Genomic DNA, 21,076 nt, shown 5'->3' with positions numbered 1-21,076 from the left:
TACTGGCACAAAAAAAGAAATATAGATCAATGGAACAGGATAGAAAACTCAGAAATAAACCCAAGCACCTATGACCAATTAATCTATGACAAAGGTGGCAAGACTATACAATGGAGAAAAGACAGTCTCTTCAATAAATGGTGCTGGAAAAACTGGACAGCTACACGTAAAAACATGAAATTAGAACATTCTTTAACGCCATACACAAAAATAAACTCAATATGGATCAAAGACCTAAATTTAAGACTGGACACTATAAAACTCTTAGAGGAAAACGCAGGCAGAACACTCTTTGACATAAATTGCAGCAATATCTTTTCTGATACGTCTCCTAGAGTAATGGAAATAAAAACAAACAAATGGGACCTAATGAAACTCAAAAGCTTTTGCACAGCAAAGGAAACCATAAACAAAATGAAAAGACAATCCACAGAATGGGCGAAAATATTTGCAAACAATGCAACTGACAAGGGATTAATCCCCAAAATTTACAAACAGCTCATGCGGCTCAATATCAAAAAAACAAACAACTCAATCATAAAATGGGCAGAAGATCTAAATAGACACATCTCCAGAGAAGACATACAGATGGCCAAGAGGCACATAAAAAGATGCTCAACACTGTTAATTAGTAGAGAAATGCAAATCAAAACTACAATGAAATATCAACTCACACTAGTCGGAATGGCCATCATCACAAAACCTACAGATAATAAATGCCGGATAGAGTGTGGAGAAGAGGGAACCTTCCTACACTGTTGGTGGGAATGTAAATTGGTACAGCCACTATGGAGAACAGTATGGAGGTTCCTTAAAAAACTAAAAATAGAGCTACCATATGATCTAGCAATCCCACTCCTGGGCATATATCCGGAGAAAAACATGGTTTGAAAGGATACATGCACCACAATGTTCACTGCAGTGCTGTTTACAATAGCCAAGACATGGAAGCAACCTAAATGTCCATCAACAGGTGAATGGATAAAGAAGATGTGGTACATATATACAATGGAATATTACTCAGTCATTAAAAAGAATGAAATAATGCCATTTGCAGCAACATGGATGGACCTAGAGATAATCACACTAAGTGAAGTAAGTCAGAGAAAGACAAATATCATAGGATATCACTTATGTGTGGAATCTAAAAAAAAAAAAAAAAAAAAGATACAAATGAACTTACTCACAAAACAGAAACAGACTCACAGACTTAGAGAAGGAACTTATGGTTACCGGGGGGAGGAACAGATTGGGAATTGGGGATTGACATGTACACACTACTATATTTAAAATAGGTAACCAACAAGGACCTACTGTATAGCACAGGAAACTGTGCTTGATACTCTATAATAACCTAAATGGGAAAAGAATCTGAAAAAGAAAAGATACATGTATACGTATAACTGAATCACTTTGCTGTATACCCGAAACTAACACAACATTGTTGATCAACTATACTCCAATATAAAATTAAAATAAAAAAGAAAGAAAAATACAGTGGATCCATTATCAAAGGACTATTGTTCAGGAAGCATGTTCACTTGTGTTTCCAAAAATTATTATGGAATACTATTAATTTTTATTGGTACACAAATAATTTTTACTAAATACAAGCTTTATAAGACAGAGGTTTATCCTTTTTTGACATATTTTCCCACCCAGTGAATATCATTTCTTTTCTTTTCATTTCAATGTAGATTTTCATGCCAAATAAATTAATCATATTTATATCTTCCCTGAAACCAGTCATGGCACCATTTGTATTTCCTTATCGGTCAAGCTTAAGATCAAAGGATCAAAAACTAAAGATCCCAGTGCCCCCAGGAGTTCAACCCTCTATTCCACTAGAGGCATAGAAGACTCACTTTGTAGAATTTAAGGACTGTAACCTACAGACCACATGGTATTACATATGTTATTTTTTCTTAAAGTAGCAGCAATACTGCAATCACAACAACGTACTCAGAGGTAACATGTTAGGTTTAAAGTCACTGGGAACCTAACTGGAGATGGGTAGTGGTGACAGGCCCTCTGTCCTCTGCCCCATTTACTGGGAGCCTCCACCGTTTCTGACAGTGACCTCCCTAAGTCTCATCTCCCTCCAGGGCTGAGCTCCTGACTGAGGAAAGGAAAGAAAGGATGGAAAAAACAGAAGGTATATATCTTGTGCAGGAACACCTGAGGCTCCAGGTCTTTGTCAAAGACCTAAACTCCTACAACTTGTCAAAACTGTTGTCAAACAAGTTGTCAAAACTCCTAAAACTCCTAGTCTAATTCAGAAAGTAGAAAACCAACTTATGCAGAAAACACAAACCACAAGACACCTTTCAGAATGAGAGTTTATAAACCCCTGTCTTGGCACCTAGTGTAGCCTTGAGCTGTGCTGAATATATCACCACTGTTAAGTGTCAATCTACAAAAATGCTCAGAAAACTGGTCAAATTTTTAATAGTGCTCTAAACTAGTGCAAAAAGTAAGTTTAATGCTAGATTCATCCTTTTACATACACCAATGAAACAAGAGTATTTAAAAAGTTTTTTAAGCTCTTCAGTCACAGATTTCATTATATCAAAAATTAATGAATGAGATCAATTTTATTCTTTTTCCTCCAACATTTTCCTTCAAATTTACTATCATTCTTGTTGTTTTTCTAATGAAAAAAAATAATAAAACAAGCCTTAGTTTAGCTAGGAGACGATTAAGGTTAGCAGACAAGGACCTCCTTGCATCTTTTCCCTGTTTTTGTAGAAAACAGATTATAAAATAAACAAAAAAGCCATCTTCAAAGAAATCAGCAGTTGAGGTTTTAAGTGCACAAGTTAGCCATATTCCTAATTCTCGGTGATAATAAAGTAAGGTGAGCTCCCCAGGGACTTAAAAGGCAATGCCTGGCAATGCTTGGGTGAACTAAGGGGAACTGCCCATGCAACGCTACCTTTTAAACCCTCTGTAGTCCTAACTGGACAGTGAGGCAGAGGTACTCACAAGGACTCTCCAAGGAGGTGTGTGACTGGCTCTGAACAGCAGGGACAACAACTCTGTCAGAGCCTGCAGAGAAAGATGCTGCTACTGCTTTAAAAACACATGCTGAAGTGGAACCAGCCATCCCACTACTCAGATATCTAAAGGACCTGGATTGTTTGCCACCAACAGAATTGCTTACCTGAGAAATAAACTCTTACTTCTCAAAGCAATGACTCGGGGGGAGGGAGGAGTAGGGGGGAGTCAAAACAGGAGACTTGAAACACTGAGGACCACTGTCTCCCCACCTTTGAGATGAAGGATGGCAAACCTCACTTCGCAGATATTTTAAGTAGCTGTAAAGCCCCAGTGGCTCCAATTTTAAGCCTGTGTTTAGATCAGGTTTGAAAAGGGCTGCACCACTTTGCAATAACTAGGCACCATGTCTGATGCCAATCGGTGCTTTGTGTTTGAAATGGGCGACCACATACGAGAAAACAAGACCACCTACAGCAGACGATACGTGCCACGACCAATCTCCTTGGCACCCAGGCCTGTGTGCGGGCAAAATGCTTTCATTATAAAGAAAATAAACCTCAAGATTATTGCCAAAATCTTGAGTAGTATCACATAGTTAGTTTTCCATTTTAAATTCTTAGAGAGATATGTAATCATGTCTTCTCAGAAAGTTTAAAACCTGACTTCTAAAAAAAACCCAAACCCCCCTGACCTACTGAAATGCCCTACTCTCTCGGGACCCTTGTAATAGCTTCAAGGATGGACTTAGGTATAGCCCATGGTTATGCCTATAAAAAATTAGAAAATCTAGTTATTCAACTGGAAACTACAGTTGTTTTAAAGGACGAATACTTACCGGCAAGAGCCATTTCTGCAACTCCTAATATTCTTTTTGATTATTATTGTGTGCCCTTTTTATTTAGGACATTAAAGGCTCCCTTTTTCCATCCTGAATGCTCCTAAAGTTACAGGACAAGGGGATCTTACCTGGCCGTCTCTGACAGGTCAGTGATCAAACAGAAAGTCAGGCTGTAGTCAAATTCCGTCCATCTCTTAAGAATTACCAGGAGCTAGGACTCTGTAGCTCCTGCTATATTCAGGGAACCCCATTCAATGTTAGGACAATAAGCCCTCTCCAGACAAAGGTTTAATATTCTCGGGTGTTTTCCCCAACTTCTAAACTCAAGGACTTTTCAAGAAAAGATCATTTTATGAACACCATTTCCTGCACAGAACAAGTGAATTAAAAAAAAAAAAAAAGTGGCCTCATCTTTTGTACAAGAAACACAGGTGTAGATGGAAAATATACCAATATTTATTGCCCTAGTGATCAAAGACCGTTTATTTAACCAACCTTATCTTTAAATAGCACCAGTCTTTGTATAAGAGTTTAACTTACTTAAGGCATTTACATTCACATGAACAAACCTGTATATGAAATAAAACAAGACATGATGTTTTGTTGAGCTCAAGAACAAGATGCAGGTTGTTCATCCATATAAAGAAATACTAGTTCCAAGCATTTTTGACAATGTGGAGTGCACTCAGCCAGTCACCTCCCACATCCTTCTCCTGGAAGCACTGGGAAACCTGAAGAGTTGCTGGCATTTGTGAAGTAAAGCAAAGCAGAGAGCGATGGTTGCTGATTTCAAACTATAAATTTCAGTGCCTGACCCAGCAGAGGGTGCCATGAGGAAAGAATGTACGAAAAATAAACCCTAGAAAAGGTTAGCAAAGATCTGTTCAAAGGCCAAACACTTCTGCCACAAATGACTTCTCCTGCAAAACCAACTGCTAGCAATGGCGAATTTAACAGGCATGACTTAACAGGCAGTAAGACCAGAGACGTTTACCCTTCCACCTCAGGAGTGGTCCACCTGTCTAGGAGAAGCCGAGGTGCCCTAGTAGACTCTGCCCTTGAACGGGACCTGTGGTGAACAGAAGCCTTAGTCCACACTTGTGTAGCACGGTTGTGATATGTACGTGAAACAAGTCTTTTCAATGTAGAGATCCGCAAAAGGTACTTACACAGCTTCCAGCAAGAATTTCTGCTGCGAGTGGGACTGAGCCATCTTTGCGTGTAAATTTATCCCTCACAAAATCATTCACCTTGAAGAAAAATATTTATAGAAGCTGATGACAAATATAGAGAAAGCCATTAAACACATATAAATATACAACTGTAAATAAATGTTATTTTTCTCTGTCACTGTATTGGAGTAATCATAAACTGAATAAATGAAGTATCTTAAGAGTTTGCTCTTAATAGCATATACATAGTTATTGAAAGGTAAAATATATAAATACGTATTCCTGATGTTTCACGGAGAAACAATTAAGAGAGGTGGCTTACAAGCTTAATTCAAATATGTCCTGCAATTACAATAGCATAAAAAGAGAGACATATTAACAAGAGACAAAATTAAAACATACATTTTATAACTTAAAAACTGTTTTATAGGATTTGATTAAAAAATCACTTTCAAGTCTTCCAACAAGATTTAATCTAAAACAGCATCATCGAGACAAATTTGGCTGAGCGGATCTTTTAGCTTAGTAGAAATTCAGTATTTAAAAAACTTCTCGGGGCCTCCCTGGTGGCGCAGTGGTTGAGAGTCCGCCTGCCGATGCAGGGGGACACGGGTTCGTGCCCCAGTCCGGGAAGATCCCACATGCCGCGGAGCGGCTAGGCTCGTGAGCCATGGCCGTTGAGCCTGCGCGTCCAGAGCCTGTGCTCTGCAGCGGGGAGAGGCCACAACAGTGAGAGGCCCACGTATCACAAAAAAAAAAAAAAAAAAAAAAAAAACTTCTCAAGGATTCTCAGAGAACATCAAGAGCATTAATTAATTAATTAAGTATAACATTCTCAAAATGGTATGTACTACAAGCAATTTTAAGGATCAAAAGATTAGCTGTCCCAAGATCACATAATAAGATGGTAAAAGAAGAATTTCAGCACCAATGCTACACAGCCCAATCCAAAAGTAAAGTTTAACTTTCTGGGACTTTATGACCTTGGTGATGAAAATGCAAATTATTTATCCATTGCACAAATACATACTGAATACTTACCACCTGTCAGACAGGAGTCAGGCACTGGAGAACCAATATGATGGAGGATCAACTTAAACTAGAACTCAGACCCCTAAACATGTCACTTTGGCAAATGTGTACAGAATACACCCCGAACATGAATTCTGTAAATAGCATGTGTACTTGAACAATATGTTTTGGAGTCAGAAAAATCTGGTTTTGAATTCTCATCTTCCTACTAAGGACCTGTGCAAACACAGGTAAATACTTAATCCCCGTGGGCCTCACTTTCCTGACTTGTAAACTGTGGGTCACACCTTGCTTGAGATTAGAACAGTAACAGGTAATACATGGAAAGCACCTAATATGGTAGGTACTGAAGGAAATTTAGCTGCTGTTGCTGCCACTACTATAGTGATGATGACAATGATGATGGTGGTGGCAACCACCAAAAATCTTGTTCAAGTATATTATCACATTTTCACATGTTCACTGTTAAATGGGGAACAATAAAAAGCTATGTGCGGTGAGCACCTCTATGTTCAAATCAGTTAGCGCCTCTGAGGAAACACAGACCTGCTGTTTCACATAAGAATCTCTGCTAGATTCCTGAGTGTGTGCAAACTCCCTTCATCTGAAGCATCAAATCAAAAGACTTACTGTAAGTTTTATGGCCTTCTCTGGGGCGACTCCCAATAACTGTGGCAACAGACCTGAAAAACAACAAAAAGTAGAAGCATATTAAATAAATTAACATTAACTAAACACATCAACAGCTCTAAAGACGGGGATCACAATGTAAAAACTGGGGCAATCCCTGCTGCCATTTTCTGCTCTTACCTTGAATGAGAATACTTGAAATGGAACGTTTAGCTACTAAGGTCTAAGAGCCACATCAGGCCTGAGTAAATTCCCCCTCACATTCTGGATCGTTTGCACATTGGGTAAATCAACAGTATTAGTGATACAGGAAATCTCATTATTCCACAGATTTGCTTTTTTCCCTCCCGCCTCTTAAATCAGTGGACTTTAGTGAAAATATTCTTTTTCTCTGACACCTTTCTCAGCTCCTCACCCCCGCACTGCCCACGGTTCAGCCATTCATACATTCAGCAACTATGACTCTGTGACAAGCTCAAGACAAACGAGGCTCCCTCTGACTGGTCTCAGATGGAAGGAGGGGAGAGGCCTTGCTGAAAAAGTTGGAGAAACATGCATTGCATTTTGGGAAGGGGAACAGACGGGGCAAAGACAGCAGAGTGGGTGGGGCCCGATGCCACGCTGCAGACCAGGACCCCGAAGCCCGATACACTCCAAGTTAGGTAAGAAGGGTTTCCATTAGGAGGAGAGTGATGTGCTACTTCATATTTTCAAACGACCACTCTGGATGTGGTGCAGAAAACAGGTGTGTGTGTGTGTGTGTGTGTGTGTGTGTGTGTGTGTGTGTGTGTGTGTGTGTGTGTGTGTGTGTGTGTGTGTGTGTGTGTGTGTGTGTGTGTGTGTGTGTGTGTGTGTGTGTGTGTGTGTGTGTGTGTGTAACTGGCTCTGACCGCTAGAGCTCAGTTTTTAGCACTAACACCTGGTACAGATGAAGACGGCTGAGCTCAGTTTTGGACACGATAGGTGGAGTGGAAAATGAAGAATCCGAGCACAAGGAGGAGGTGTGGTCTTGGACAGGAAAGGGCCACTTCTAGGACAGGCAGTTATGACAGTAGTGGACCTACATATTTGAACTAAAAAAAAAAAAGTGACCTTTTTCATCTGTTCTAAGAAAATCAAATCCAAGACAGATGCCTTTCCTTGGAAACACTCAGTAAGCTAACCCCAAGGATCAGACTGTATTGTTGCCGTGTCATGCTGCTGTCCTTGGGAGGGTCTTCATGGTGTTATCCGTCACCAGTAAGTACACTTTCCTAATTCGCTATATTAAAAGGTCCACCCTCAGCCTCTTCGGAGAGACCAGCCCTGCCCACATCATCTTCTTTTTTTTTTTCTTTTTGCGGTATGCGGGCCTCTCACTGTTGTGGCCTCCCCCGTTGCGGAGCACAGGCTCCGGACGCGCAGGCTCAGCGGCCATGGCTCACGGGCCCAGCCGCTCCGCGGCATATGGGATCCTCCCGGACCGGGGCACGAACCCGTATCCCCTGCATCGGCAGGCGGACTCTCAACCACTGCGCCACCAGGGAGGCCCCACATCATCTTCTTAAAGAAACAGCCTACAGCCAAAAGTCACTAGCTTGAGGGATGTGTGTATCCAGCTCGCAGATGTGTTTTGCTGAGTAGCACAGGTTTTAAACATAATTTGAGATTATATAGATAGATAGATGGCTGAATGGATGACTAGATTGATCAACTGATTGATTAATGGATCTGGCAGCTCTGGGCCTCCTTCTGACATCACAGCAATCTATCTCCAGTTGGGCGAGGCTCTGCCCTTTAGACAGGACCCAAGCATCAATTCAGCAAGGTCTCCGCCATGCCCTAACGCCAGCATGGCAATGAGGACAAGTGCCAATGATCATTCATCATTTCTTGCTCCGTTGATATCCTCACAATAGAGAAATACCTCTCTGGGCTTATGGCTTTACAAAAAGGGAGGAACTAAATAGACCAAGACAGCTTCATGTTTTAGGCAGAATTGGAGAAAGCTCATTTCATTGTAAAACTAAATGATAAGGATGCTGATGCTAATCAAAATTTCCTCTAAAAACAGCCAACATATTGTTTATTGTGTGTCAAGGCATCATTTTAAGCACTTTACTAACTCATTTAATCCTTAAAACCACCCTGTAGAGTGGAAACTGAGGCATATAGAGATTAAGTAATTTGTTCTCAGTTACCCAGATGATAAACAGTGAGACTGGGATTCAAATTTAAGCCATCTTCCTCAAGAGTCTATGCCTTTAGACAACACCCAACTCTGTCCTCTGCCTGACAGGCGAATGTGTATTTGCCTTTCACATCCAGCCTCATTTGTTCACTGATATAACTAAGCTGCCTGGATCCTATAAACAGTTGGGTTTGCAACGTCTTCTCTAGGCAGCCGTTATTTTGAGCCTATTTCATCCCCAAGGGCAAGACACATAAAAGATGTACAGCCAATGAGTTCAGCACCCTGGGCCCTGTGACCTGGCACAAAGAATAGAGCTACCCAGTCAGGATCCTTCTCCCAGGAGCGTGACAGAGTTCTCAAAGGTGAGAGCCAGTCAGCACAAAGGCACAAACGGAGAATGTGCCAGATGGAGTGGGGAAAGTGGCCAGTTGAAGACATGTGTGTGATAATGCCACAAGGAAGTAGCAACTATGATACGAAAAGGAAGAAGACTGGCAGGAGAAAATGTGTAGCAAATAGAATGGAGACACCAGAGAGAGAGAAAACACACAGCCCATGAAAGGTGCACAGGTGGGAGGGACGGCCTTGACCATCTTCCGGTCCCACTGAGGCCAGATTCCAGCGAAACTCCTGCCCTGGGATCCCTATGAGATCTCGGATTTCCTTCTCTCTCATGTGAACTCTTACCAAAAGTTCCCCTATGCTTCTGCTAGCTTGAGTATGGGATATATTCTTTTTAATCTAAATGAACCAAAACAGCAAAGAACATGTGAATATAGGAACCATCTGGGCAAAGCAAACGCTCTTATTCAAAGTAAGAATTCTCTCCTCCTAAACTATGCTCACTTATTAATCTTTTACTTATACCATGAGATAACATCTATGAGGAGAAAGGCTTTATTATTACTTTATGAAAGTACAACATTAATTTCGACCAGTAAAATTCAGGGATAAGCTGGTTAAACTACATCTTAACATTTCCAATTTCCATTCTACTCTCTGCATTCAGGTCAAGTACCAAAATGTTTAGTTAAATATTTACTTGCTAGATGTGTTACTCTCATCATTAAATTGTAGACCAAGCCATGGATGGGTTGATAGCACTGTGATTTAAATGATGATCTCTTGTCTCTTTAACTACCCTGTGATGGTCTTTTCAAATGACTAATAAAAAACAGCCCACAGAGCCACATGACTATAGCGTTAGATACAATCACTTCAGCCAGCCTTTTAAGCTATAGAGTTTTGTTATTTCTCACTACAAATTTAGTAATGCACTGTGAACAGCAGAGAGCAAAACAAAACAATAGAGAAAACCCTGCTTTTAAAACTATATATAGGGCAGCAAATACTTATTTGGTCAGCAAGCGTTTACCAAATGCTTTCTGTGCCTGGTACTGGAAGAAACTGGGATGAACATCGTAAGATCTGTGGCATCCCCTGGAGCCAGTGTCAGTTTAGAAGAAAAGGGAGCCCTAGGGGTCTCTGTGTGCCAGAAAGGAGACACACCACCTAAAAACAGAGTGCTGAGTATCACAGCCCCGGGGCACCAAAGTACTATGGGAACACAGTGGAGAGAACCAGTTATTCTGCCTGCAGGAGGGAGAAAAGCATCAAAGAAGAGGAGATACTTAACTTGATTCTTTAAGGATAAGCAGAGGTTCACTGGAGAAGAGAGACATGAGTAGAACAGAGGGCAAGGTGATCCAGGCAGAGGGGACAGAGCTAAAAAGGCACCAAAATTTCTCAAGACCATGGCCCAGTCAGGGTGAGGGCGAGGTCACTGGAGGCTGTGGTGAGATCACAGACATTGTAACAAACAATGGTAGCAGCGATAAGGACAACAGCCAGTACATGCCAGGCACTTCTCTATGCGCTTTGTGTGAATCAACACATTTAATCTACACCACAAGTAGTCAATAACAATAACTCAGCACGTGTTATTTTTATCCCATCAACAGATGAGGAACTGAGGCAGACTTCTCGGAGCCCGCCCAAGGTTGCTCAGCTGTTAGGTGGGGCAGTGGGGTTCAACCCTAGGTGGTCTGGCTCTAAGGGGGTGCTCCTGGCCGGTATACTGCACTGCTTCTCCCCAGGCCACACTAAGGGGGTTGGAAAAAATTCAGTAGACACATGGGGTGGCTTTTAAAGAGTCAAGTTCAAAAAGTAAAAAGTTCTGGAGGCAGGTGAAGGACAGATGGTAAGGGCAGAGACCCAAGGCACGAAGAGTAATTAGGAGGTTAAAGTAATTTAATCTAAGGCCCTGAGTTCCACTGTATTAAATGAGTAACTTCAACCCGTAAGAACAAAACCAAAGTACAAATCCATTCCTAAGACCTGGGCCAGAGGCTGGCACTCAGTGAGGTACTGGCCAAGTACCATTCTTGTGGTGACAACCCTGGCAAACTAGGGAACAAAGGGTAGCTGTGGATGACAATCTGAGAGCCAGTAGGGATGTGGGCCTTGACACCATTAGTTGTGGGCAAATGCCCGCTGGGAGGGGAGGGGCCCTGACCTGCAGGACAAGGAAAGTCAGAGAGGTGGGAATTTCAATAAACCTCCGGGTTCCTTGACCTCAGAGGGAGGAAGGGTAGTGTGGCTCGGTAAAGTGTGGCTGGTGAAGGCACTTCAACGCCATCACACTGGAGTTTAAAGCACATGTATGTTTGACGTCTGGGTAACTCAGCAGAAAAATTAGGCTTCTAACACAAGATGTTTCTGTTGGATTCTGGAAATTCATTTTAACCATTAGAAACAGAGAATGGATGTGTGTATTGTTTCTAACTTGTCAAAACAGCAGTCTGTTTTCCAACTGCCTCAAATGAAATTTATTAGTGTGGTTAGTTTTCTAATCTTCTCATTTTAGTTCAGCTCCATCAGCACATATGGCAATGCTTCCTTGGCAAACGTCACCAGAAGGCTGCTAATGCGAGAAAAGATTTACAGGGTACAATATTAATACAGTATTTTGCCTTGAGATCATGGGGTTGAGATATAAATCACACTATCCCCTCTGATTCCCATTCTTCATGCAACCTAATGAGAAAGAACTGAGCTGGAGGTGTGGGAACTAAGCCCATACCACGAACCTCCACTGTAGGCTTCACACAGAACCCCCAAAAGGCAGTTCCCGAGGGCAGTGTGCTGATCAGAGGGCTACTGAGCGGTAGTCTTGCTCAAAAAGTTTTTAGAAATATAATTCTAGAATCTCAGAGTTAGAAGGGACTACGAAAGAAACTCATTAATAATGCTGGCCTAATTAAAGCTATTTGTTTCCAGTGGCTCGGCAGCAAAATGAATGGCTTGGAGCACGGGCGATGGAGGCAGACAGACCTGGGCGGGAATCCTAGGTCTGCACCTCTTTTGTGCTGAGTGACCTTGGGGACATTATTCTTTGAACTCTAAGTTCCTCATTAGTAAACCAAGGATGCCAATTATGACTCATTGGTTTATTATGATAATGATATCAGTAAATGTATACGAGGAGCCAGACACTGTTCACAATCTATATTATGTATTCAAAAAAAGTGATGAAAGTTTCTTTCTACCTATTTGTTCAAGGCATATTCTTGATTATCCTCTTGCTTACAAGAGGCAATTCATCCTGAATAATGCTCACAGTCCCGAATTAGGTGACTAAGGGAGTATAGGAACTAGGGAAATAGGTTAGGAGTACAATGCTGTTTGCCATGGCATTATGCCCGTTCTTAGAAGAGCGGTCGCCAAGCAGCGAGGGCACACGCGGTCTGACAGTGTCTAGCAGCACCACTTACTTTAGGCAAAGATAAGGAAGCAGTACAGACATAACACCACATCTTCAACTACGTCTTTAAAATGTTTCAGTTAAGAACTACAACAGTTCTCAACCTCTGATGATAAGCAACTTTTTACCATGTCATTTCTCCTGAGGAATAGAAGAGCCGGGCGATTGAAGAGCATGGAGTCTGGAGCCAGGCTGCTGGGTTTGAATTTTCACTGTTATTTAGTAGCTGTGTAATTGTGGTTAAGTTACCCAACCTCTCTGTACCTTAGTTTCCACATCTGTAAAATAGGGATAAACACAGTACCATGTGCATGGGGTAGTTTCGAAGATGAAACAAGTTAATATACACAAAACCCTCAGAAGAGTGCCAAGCACATAGTAAGTACTACAGAGGTGTTTTTTTGTTGTTCTTCACCTTCATCAGCATCACTATCCTCCCCTTTGTCCATGGAAACTGGGCTCTAGAGAGGCTAAGCAGCTTCTCCCAAGTCCCTCGCTATTTGGTGACCGTGCTGTGGCACTGAGTTGAATTCGGGTCCATGATGCCTCCCAAAGCAGGGCTCTTCGGCCCTGGAATGCTCAGCTTTTCCCTGTGCACTCTAGTGGATTTATGGCTCCAACAAAGGCATTTCTTTCCAGCCCAGAATGTTCTGAAACTTTTCTCTGGGTGCTGACTCACGTTGGGCTAGCAGGCTGCAGGGCTGGGCCCTTTCACACAGTAAGAGGAGGGCGGCTATGTGGTGGGCCCCCACATCTGCCTCCACGTCTCTCTCTCCAGAGAATATGAGGCTCTCACAGGAGAAGGCACTGACCTGCAGAGCTGAGCTGCAGACTATAACCTGGTGGACAAGTGGGAGTCAGGGCTCAACTGGGGAACGAGGCTCAGAGAAAGCAGCGGGTCAGGAGCCGGGCTGAGGGTCCACAAACAACTGTAACCACCATGCGGCAGCTGTCCCAACAGACCACACTGGACAAGACACGGAGGGGCACAGATGATGTCGGGCCACAGCAAGGGAGAAACCCATCATTAAAGCAGCATTTCTGTCTCAGGTCAGACAGAAAACAAGTTCAAGAGTGGCCAGCCCAGCCCTGAGAAAGGTAGCTTAAAGCACGTAAGACAGCGTCCAAGGCATCCAGGGCAGAGACAGGCAGTAGAGCTTGGTAGGGGATATTAATGCATAAAATACTCCTATTGTTGTAGCTGAAACCACATCTAGCACTTTTCTGTGTTATCTAGTTTCAACCCAGAGGCGACCCCTCCGATGTTAAATTCTTAGCCTCCTGACCTCACCATGGAGGCCCCTACACCTATCCCCATCTTCCCAGAGAGCCCTCCTTGCTTTCAACATCAGATTAACCTTTATTCTGGAGCTATCAGCACTCTGTGTGCCCTGCCTCACAGCTTTTCTTCCTGCTCCTATTTCCATGGCCTTCTCTCTTCACTTGTTCAAGCTTTCTTCTTCCCCCCCAACCCCGCCCCTCTCCTGTGTCTGTCTGCTTTTGACTCACACAGCCCCCAGGCATGAGGCATGCCCCTCCTCTCCCAACTACACTATCCCCTTTCATGGCCCTCGTTACTATCCGGTTTTCCACCAGCTCTCAGGATATCACTCCAAGCTGAGTGTACAGTGGAGCTGGGGGCATGGCAGATATGAAGATTTAAATGCTTGTTTATCTGGGTTAAATATTTTTGCTCAAAATGTCAAGAACCGGGCTTCCCTGGTGGCGCAGTGGTTGAGAGTCCACCTGACGATGCAGGGGACACGGGTTCGTGCCCTGGTCCGGGAAGATCCCACATGCCGTGGAGCGGCTGGGCCCATGAGCCATGGCCGCTGAGCCTGCGCGTCCAGAGCCTGTGCTCCGCAACGGGAGAGGCCACCACAGTGAGAGGCCCGCATACCGCAAAAAAAAAAAAAAAAAAAAAAAAAGTCAAGAACCATCTATTATTTTAGCTATGGCTCAGGAGATGCCTTTGGGAGACGGATTGTTAAAGCATGACGGAATGATACTGTTATGGTCTAGAAAAACCTTGGTTCCTGTGACTTCTCCTCTATTTGGAGGATTTCTAGAAGTGAAGATCATTGGGAAGAAGAATCATACCCTCTCCTCCTTCAGGTTTTCACTCTAGTATATGGCAACTTTCAGGGTCTTGGTTATCTTCTCTTCTATCTAAATTTCCTTGCTGCTGAGGTTTAATCTATTTCCCTTGTCTCAGTCTCAGCATTGGCAGTAGCTGGTAATAAATTATCATTCTTGAGGCCTAGAACTAATTCGTTCACTAATTAATCTTCTCTTCTCCAGGTTATATCTAGTTCCATCTTTCCCAATTTTCTAAGCTCATCATTGTTCTCATCCGGCCCTCTCAAGCCTCTGACGATATTCCCACTCACTTTAGTTCCAAGTTTTTGTCACCTTAGTCTCCCCTTTCAATGCCTTGTGCTCAGGGTAGATTTCTGGAGATTTGATTACCCAGCTCAGGAACTGTCCAAGTCTTTTGTTCATTTTCACTTGATTTCCTATAAACAAATATCTGCTTTTTGATCTACTCACAACTTAACACCCTAAATGAAAATGTGCAGAAATTGGCCAAGAAAATAAGACTCAAACCAAACCATTCTGCACTCATTAGAAGCTTTAGTGGACATGAATGGACACCATGACTTATTGCAGTGTACAGATTCACTGTGGTTTGTGCCAAGATGCATGGCTTCTTAAGTTATGCAAAATAGACTTGTACAACCTCCAATTGCTTTATTTTGGTGATCGAATTTTTAAACTTATTTTTATCTACAAGAATTAAGTAAGAAGGAATCTCACTGTGGATCCACATAATTTGGATACTGCCTTCTACAGAACCATTAACCACACAAGAGACATAGCTTAAACTAGCTATCTGACAAAACTTCCTGAGATATCACCACAATATCCTCTAGATGTCACCTTGAGAACATTCCAGGATGGAAGACGACTGCTTTTGCACCACGCAGACAACCCGAAATAGACACATTTAAAACTCTGCAAGCCTGGTCAATGGGCTGATTTAAAAAAAAAAAAAAATTTTTTTTTTTTTTTTTGCCAACTGCCTCAAAGACTAAGTAGTACTCCAAATTAAGTTTAATTCACAAAGTGATCTAATTTCCCTTTCTGGCAAATTTTCTTTTTTTCCCACGAACAGAAATAAAAACTAAAACCTTCCTTTAGGAAGTATTTCTCCTGAATCCATCTTTCTCCCCATGGTCCTCCCTCCCCATAACATTCTCCAATTTCTAAGGGTACTCATCTCGTTACCTGAAGCATCTGAGAGAGAAGAGTGTAGCAAAAATTTAGAGGCAGAAATTAGTTATTCCTGGAACGTTAAGAGCATTTAATTATGGATGATTACCCAATCAATTGTTTCTCTTTGATATGCCAAGTCTACAGCTAGCCAATAACTGACTCGTTTTTGGTCATGTAGTTCATTCAAACCAAATAAGCTGTCAGGTAATTCATTAAGGATTTTAAACACCTGAGTGCATTAAATCAATCTGGAGACTGGGGAGGAAATAGAGGAAGACTTTTACAAGTGACTTCAGGGAGATCTGGATTTTCTTGGGTGTTATTTCCTGTGATACAGATAGACTTAGCCTAAAGGGTCTGAATTTCAAAAATTACAGAAAAACCTAGGAAAATCAATAATTTTCTTGTAAAGAAAGTAGTCTGCATTATAGAGAAGGGGTTGCAGAGTCAGTCTCATAGGATTTCTAAGGGGATCACTTCTAACAACCAAACTTACCCCCCAAAGATAAGAGGCTCTGAGAGACAAAGAAGCAGGGAGCTGCACAGAAACATGGAGAAAAGACCTTACCAACTCACAACACTAAAATTCCTAGGACTCAGCATCAACTGAAGACAGTGCTAAAAATCCCCATAGCTGTTATCAGTCACCTTTTGATGACGGGGCCGTGATTCAAATGTGGTCCCTGCTTATGATGGGATAACTTCCAGGACTGTGCACAGACACTGGCAACTGCCAGAGAAAGGACAGAGGAAAACAACTTGCGCCAAATGAGTTCTTCAAAAAGAGGCTTCACTCTCAGAGCTCCACAGGGAACTATTTCTAAATACAAAACCGCTTCCTTTAGAGTTCCGTATTCTTGTTGTAAGAAGGAAAAAAAGAGAGGGAGAGCGATGCTACATTAACCTTGTAATAAGGATGCATGCTGCAAGCACCTTCTTTCAGGGCCAACTGCCAACTTTTCCTCTAAATATACATAAAGATAACTTTACAACAGGGGAGAGAACTTACTTATGCAACATTCCCAAATTATACTCTTCGGGAAATATTAGCAATTATATATGTCTTGATGCAGAAAAATTACATGTTAAGCAAAATTCCATAATAGGAAAAAATAGGCTCAATATTTTGAAACAAGTTTATAAATTAGAGATGTACTCTGTCACCTTCTCAAGTATTGCTAGGTAGAGTGTGAACAGCAGCAATTCTAAATTCTCAAAATTAAAATTTAACTGTTTTCCCCTGGAATATAAAAATTTTAAACAAAATTACATTTAATAAGAAATTTATAGTCAAAGAATCACATGTTGGGGCTTCCCTGGTGGCGCAGTGGTTGAGAGTCCGCCTGCCGATGCAGGGGACGCGGGTTCGTGCCCCGGTCTGGGAGGGTCCCGCATGCTGCGGAGCGGCTGGACCCATGAGCCATGGCTGCTGAGCCATGCGCGGTCGGAGCCTGTGCTCCGCAACGGGAGAGGCCACAGCAGTGAGAGGCCCGCGTACCGTAAAAAAAAAAAAAAAAAAGAATCACATGTTGGGTGTTTTATATCTTGACCTTCTACACGAAGGTTAGAATACTGATTCTCAGAAACAGTTGGGGTCTTTTTTGTTTCTATTATAAGTTTTTGCTGGTAATGATAGTTTCCCGTTTTCATCTGATCCCTCTCTTGTCCAATGATAAGCATTTACAAATATACAGTTACACATAATTATTTTTATTTTTATTTTTTTGCGGTACGCGGGCCTCTCACTGTTGCGGCCTCTCCCGTTGCGGAGCACAGGCTCCGGATGCGCAGGCTCAGCAGCCATGGCTCACGGGCCCAGCCGCTCCGCGGCACGGTTACACATAATTATTAATCAATGATTATGTGCAAGGCACTAAAGGGAATTAGTCCCCAACCAATCAAGAATAGGAATAATTCATTTATGAAGCAAGACTATATATCATTTTTTCAAAAACCTAAACTGCCAATCATCTCTTTGCTTTCAAGATCCAAATTACGAAACAGAAACTAAACAAAGCTTTATAGTACATCTTTTGTTCTAAAATTGTCTACTAGAAGAGGTAAGAAGTCAGGGAGAAATGAACACAGGTGACTCCTAGCACTAATCATCTTATATTCACACTCTACTTATCATCCTCTGACAAGAGAACCCCTTAGGGATCAGGCACCCAAAACAGGTTAGATAAATGGCTCTTTCTAAACCAGGAAAAGGATGAGGAGCTGCCTCTCTGGTGTTCAAAGGGAGCCTCCATGTCTGCCTAACAGGCCGGCTTACTCCCCTTCCCTGAGGAGTTAAAACCAGTTCCGCCAGTCTCACTGATATAACTGAAACAGCATGAGGTTTACGGGATGGCCCACAGTAGCTCACTACTCAGGTAGGCTTTAAGCTGTTTTGTCCATGGGGTCAAAAGGATAGGTTGAGCAAGGAATTCCAGATGCAACCAAGAATCAAGACCCGCCAGGTGTGGTCAAAGAGGAAAGAGAAGGGACTCAAAATTCAAACAAACCAGGTCAACGCAAGCACATTAAAGGCATTCAGCAGGACAAAAATTATTTCTCACAATTCTAAAGGCACCCTTGACGTTTAATCCAACACCAAGGGAAGCCCATAAAAGTAGTTTGTGAAGCAATGCCAAGGCTGAGACATTTGTCGGGTTTGAGGCTCAAAGCTCTCCCCACAGAAAACAACCCACATGAACAGGTAGTAGTAGCCTTTGCCTGAATCACTGCAAAGCAGGAACTGTGACATTAACCTTGTACTACTCGGGGAGACATTTCGGGAGACATTTCATTTTCGAGGTTTGTTGTCACCAGGAGGGAAAAGTATTTCAAATGAAAGGCAGTGACCCTGTAAGGGTCATCATCAATCACCTGGGGTCAAAGACCTTCCCAATTGTGAGAAGACGCAGGGGGTGAGGGAAAGAGGGCAGAGGAAAGATCAAAAGGCCTTTGATGGAGGTTATCTCCCTCCACAAAAGAACCTGCAAAATGGAACTTCTCTGGAGTTTGAAACCTCCTCATTTCTAAGGTGAGAGATTTCAAGAGGGGTCTTTGTTGTTGTTTTATTTTTAACTTGGGTGCTTAAGAGGAAGACCAGAATCAGCAGATGGCAGAAGAGGCCTAGAGGCACAGGCTTACACGGCTGCTTACACGGCTTCAAGGTCTGTCTCTGCAGAGTACTAAACACTATCTCCTGGTAGGGGAAGGGAGGGAAGACCCCGTCAGCTTTGCAGTCGCCAAATGGCAAAGTGGCTCAGCTGGAATTGCCTCACGATACTGGATTTTAGCTGATGCAAATACAGTTACTTCTCTTCTCTCTGTAGAAGGCAATCACAGAGGGAGTGGCTGGGAAGTTAAGTCATGTCCTTTAGGCCAGTGCCAGTGGTCAAGCAGTCAGGGTCTGTGGGATCCTTTCCATTTGTGATGACATACTTCTTGCTACTGTTCTTGTTGATTAATGAGTCTTAGATGATTACAGAAGCAGCTGGATAGAGGAGGACTGCCTGGCTACAGTGGTATGTGAATCAACTCCATTGGGTTCAGAGTCAGAGGAAGGGAAAGGGGCAACCTTAACTCAGAAAGAGACAGTCAAGGAACGAGCGCTGCACTGAACCCCTGGGTACTCGCCTGATAGGCAATTTGTGGAATATTCAAGGAGAATCATTAGTCCCAAGTAGGCTCTGTCCTGTCCCCCAGCTGCCTTTCCCTGTTAGGTGGTGAGTAGAGTTAGTTCAAGAACACAAACAATACAAGCCTTTTAAAAACTCACTAGAGATGGTTATGAAAATAATTACTTTTAAGAAATAAAACATATGGCAGAGCAATGTAAATGGCTTTCAGATTATGGGCTGTTTTGATTAGCCATGCCCTAGATGCCTCCAGCCTACGCCCATTAGCATGGATAATTGAGAATCTGCTGTATTTCCATTTTAACACAGTCTCTCTAATACATTTCAGGCATTCAGATGGAAAAACCAAACCTCTGACTACTATTTCCCCTTTCATGAATTTAGCACATGGCACTAACCTCTATACAGTCCAAAGAAGCCTTCATAGCGTAGCACTTTCTTAAAACAGTCCAAGCTGTTTTTATACATAAGTTCTCCCACAAAAGAGCCAGTGGATCGCTGGTTCTGCATTCGAGTTTTTACCAGATCGATAGGGTACACAGCAGTGGCTCCAACAGCTAAAATCAAGGAATAACAATATTTCAGAAGAAATTAAGGTCGGAGGAAAGGGGGAGTTGGTTAACATCAAAGAGAAGATGTGGATGGAAGAAAAAAACAAATTTTGTATATACAAGTCTTAAAACTCTCTACACCCTTAATAAATAACTGTGGATTTTCATTCAAGTCTCTCCTGATAAAAGGATATCACACACAGTTCAAATTTTAAAAAGCACATCACTACAGCCTAACCTCATTATTAACCTGTCTCTAGAAAGCCTATCTGCAGACAAATAAGAGAAAAAAGTCACTTCTAAGTCCCTGGATCAGATGTAGGTACGAGGAAAAGTTCCCTTTGCTATTATCCTATCTCACAGATACAGACTGGTAACTAGCTCAGGGAAAGACCAGAGGAGGCTTTGTCCTTCAATATTTCAAGGTGGAAAATCAGAGGAAAAAGAGGAATAACAAAAATGAAAAATCTGCACTCATCCATGACTCACCTCCAGCAACAGAACCCAGACCAAACCTGTAGGCCGACTCTGCAATTTGTAGGAGAATTGGTCGAGATGAATCGACTGAGGCCTTCTTCTTTGCACGCACAGGAATTGCAGAGTGAGAAAACAGGAGACAGAAAGGAAGACAGAACAAAAATGAGCACATACTATTTTTTTTGAAGTTACAACTGGGTTCTAAACTCATGATACAACTAAAATGTTGTATATATATTGTAATATACAAATAAAAAGAGGAAGGTATGATTAGATTTTGTAAGTTCTTATTAATAAAAAGTAATTATTGCTATTAATTTTTTTTTTTTTTTTTTGCGGTATGTGGGCCTCTCACTGTTGTGGCCTCTCCCGTTGCGGAGCACAGGCTCTGGATGCGCAGGCCCAGAGCCCATGGCTCACGGGCCCAGCCGCTCCGCGGCATATGGGATCCTCCCAGACCGGGGCACGAACCCGTATCCCCTGCATCGGCAGGCGGACTCTTAACCACTGCGCCACCAGGGAGGCCCTGCTATTA

The 21,076-nt window shown here is 42.4% G+C and overlaps 1 protein-coding gene across 2 annotated transcripts in view; it reads right to left on the bottom strand.

The window, feature by feature from the left end:
• Window positions 1–21,076, bottom strand: part of SLC25A13 (solute carrier family 25 member 13) — a 209,686-nt gene that overhangs the window by 49,447 nt on the left and 139,163 nt on the right. Inside the window, exons 10-13 of one of the 2 annotated variants that reach the window (XM_060108215.1) lie at window positions 20,554–20,641; window positions 19,912–20,070; window positions 6,673–6,725; window positions 5,008–5,088 (exon numbers count right to left, since the gene is read on the bottom strand). In XM_060108215.1, coding sequence (XP_059964198.1) covers window positions 5,008–5,088; window positions 6,673–6,725; window positions 19,912–20,070; window positions 20,554–20,641 — 381 coding nt within the window. The remainder of the gene's footprint in view (window positions 1–5,007; window positions 5,089–6,672; window positions 6,726–19,911; window positions 20,071–20,553; window positions 20,642–21,076) is intronic. The other variant, XM_060108216.1, reaches the window with a different exon arrangement.

Source organism: Mesoplodon densirostris, chromosome 9, assembly GCF_025265405.1.
Source record: "Mesoplodon densirostris isolate mMesDen1 chromosome 9, mMesDen1 primary haplotype, whole genome shotgun sequence".
NCBI lineage: Eukaryota > Metazoa > Chordata > Mammalia > Artiodactyla > Ziphiidae > Mesoplodon > Mesoplodon densirostris.
Note: the sequence above shows the minus strand (reverse complement) of the source record. Positions and strands in the feature narration are given on the sequence as shown.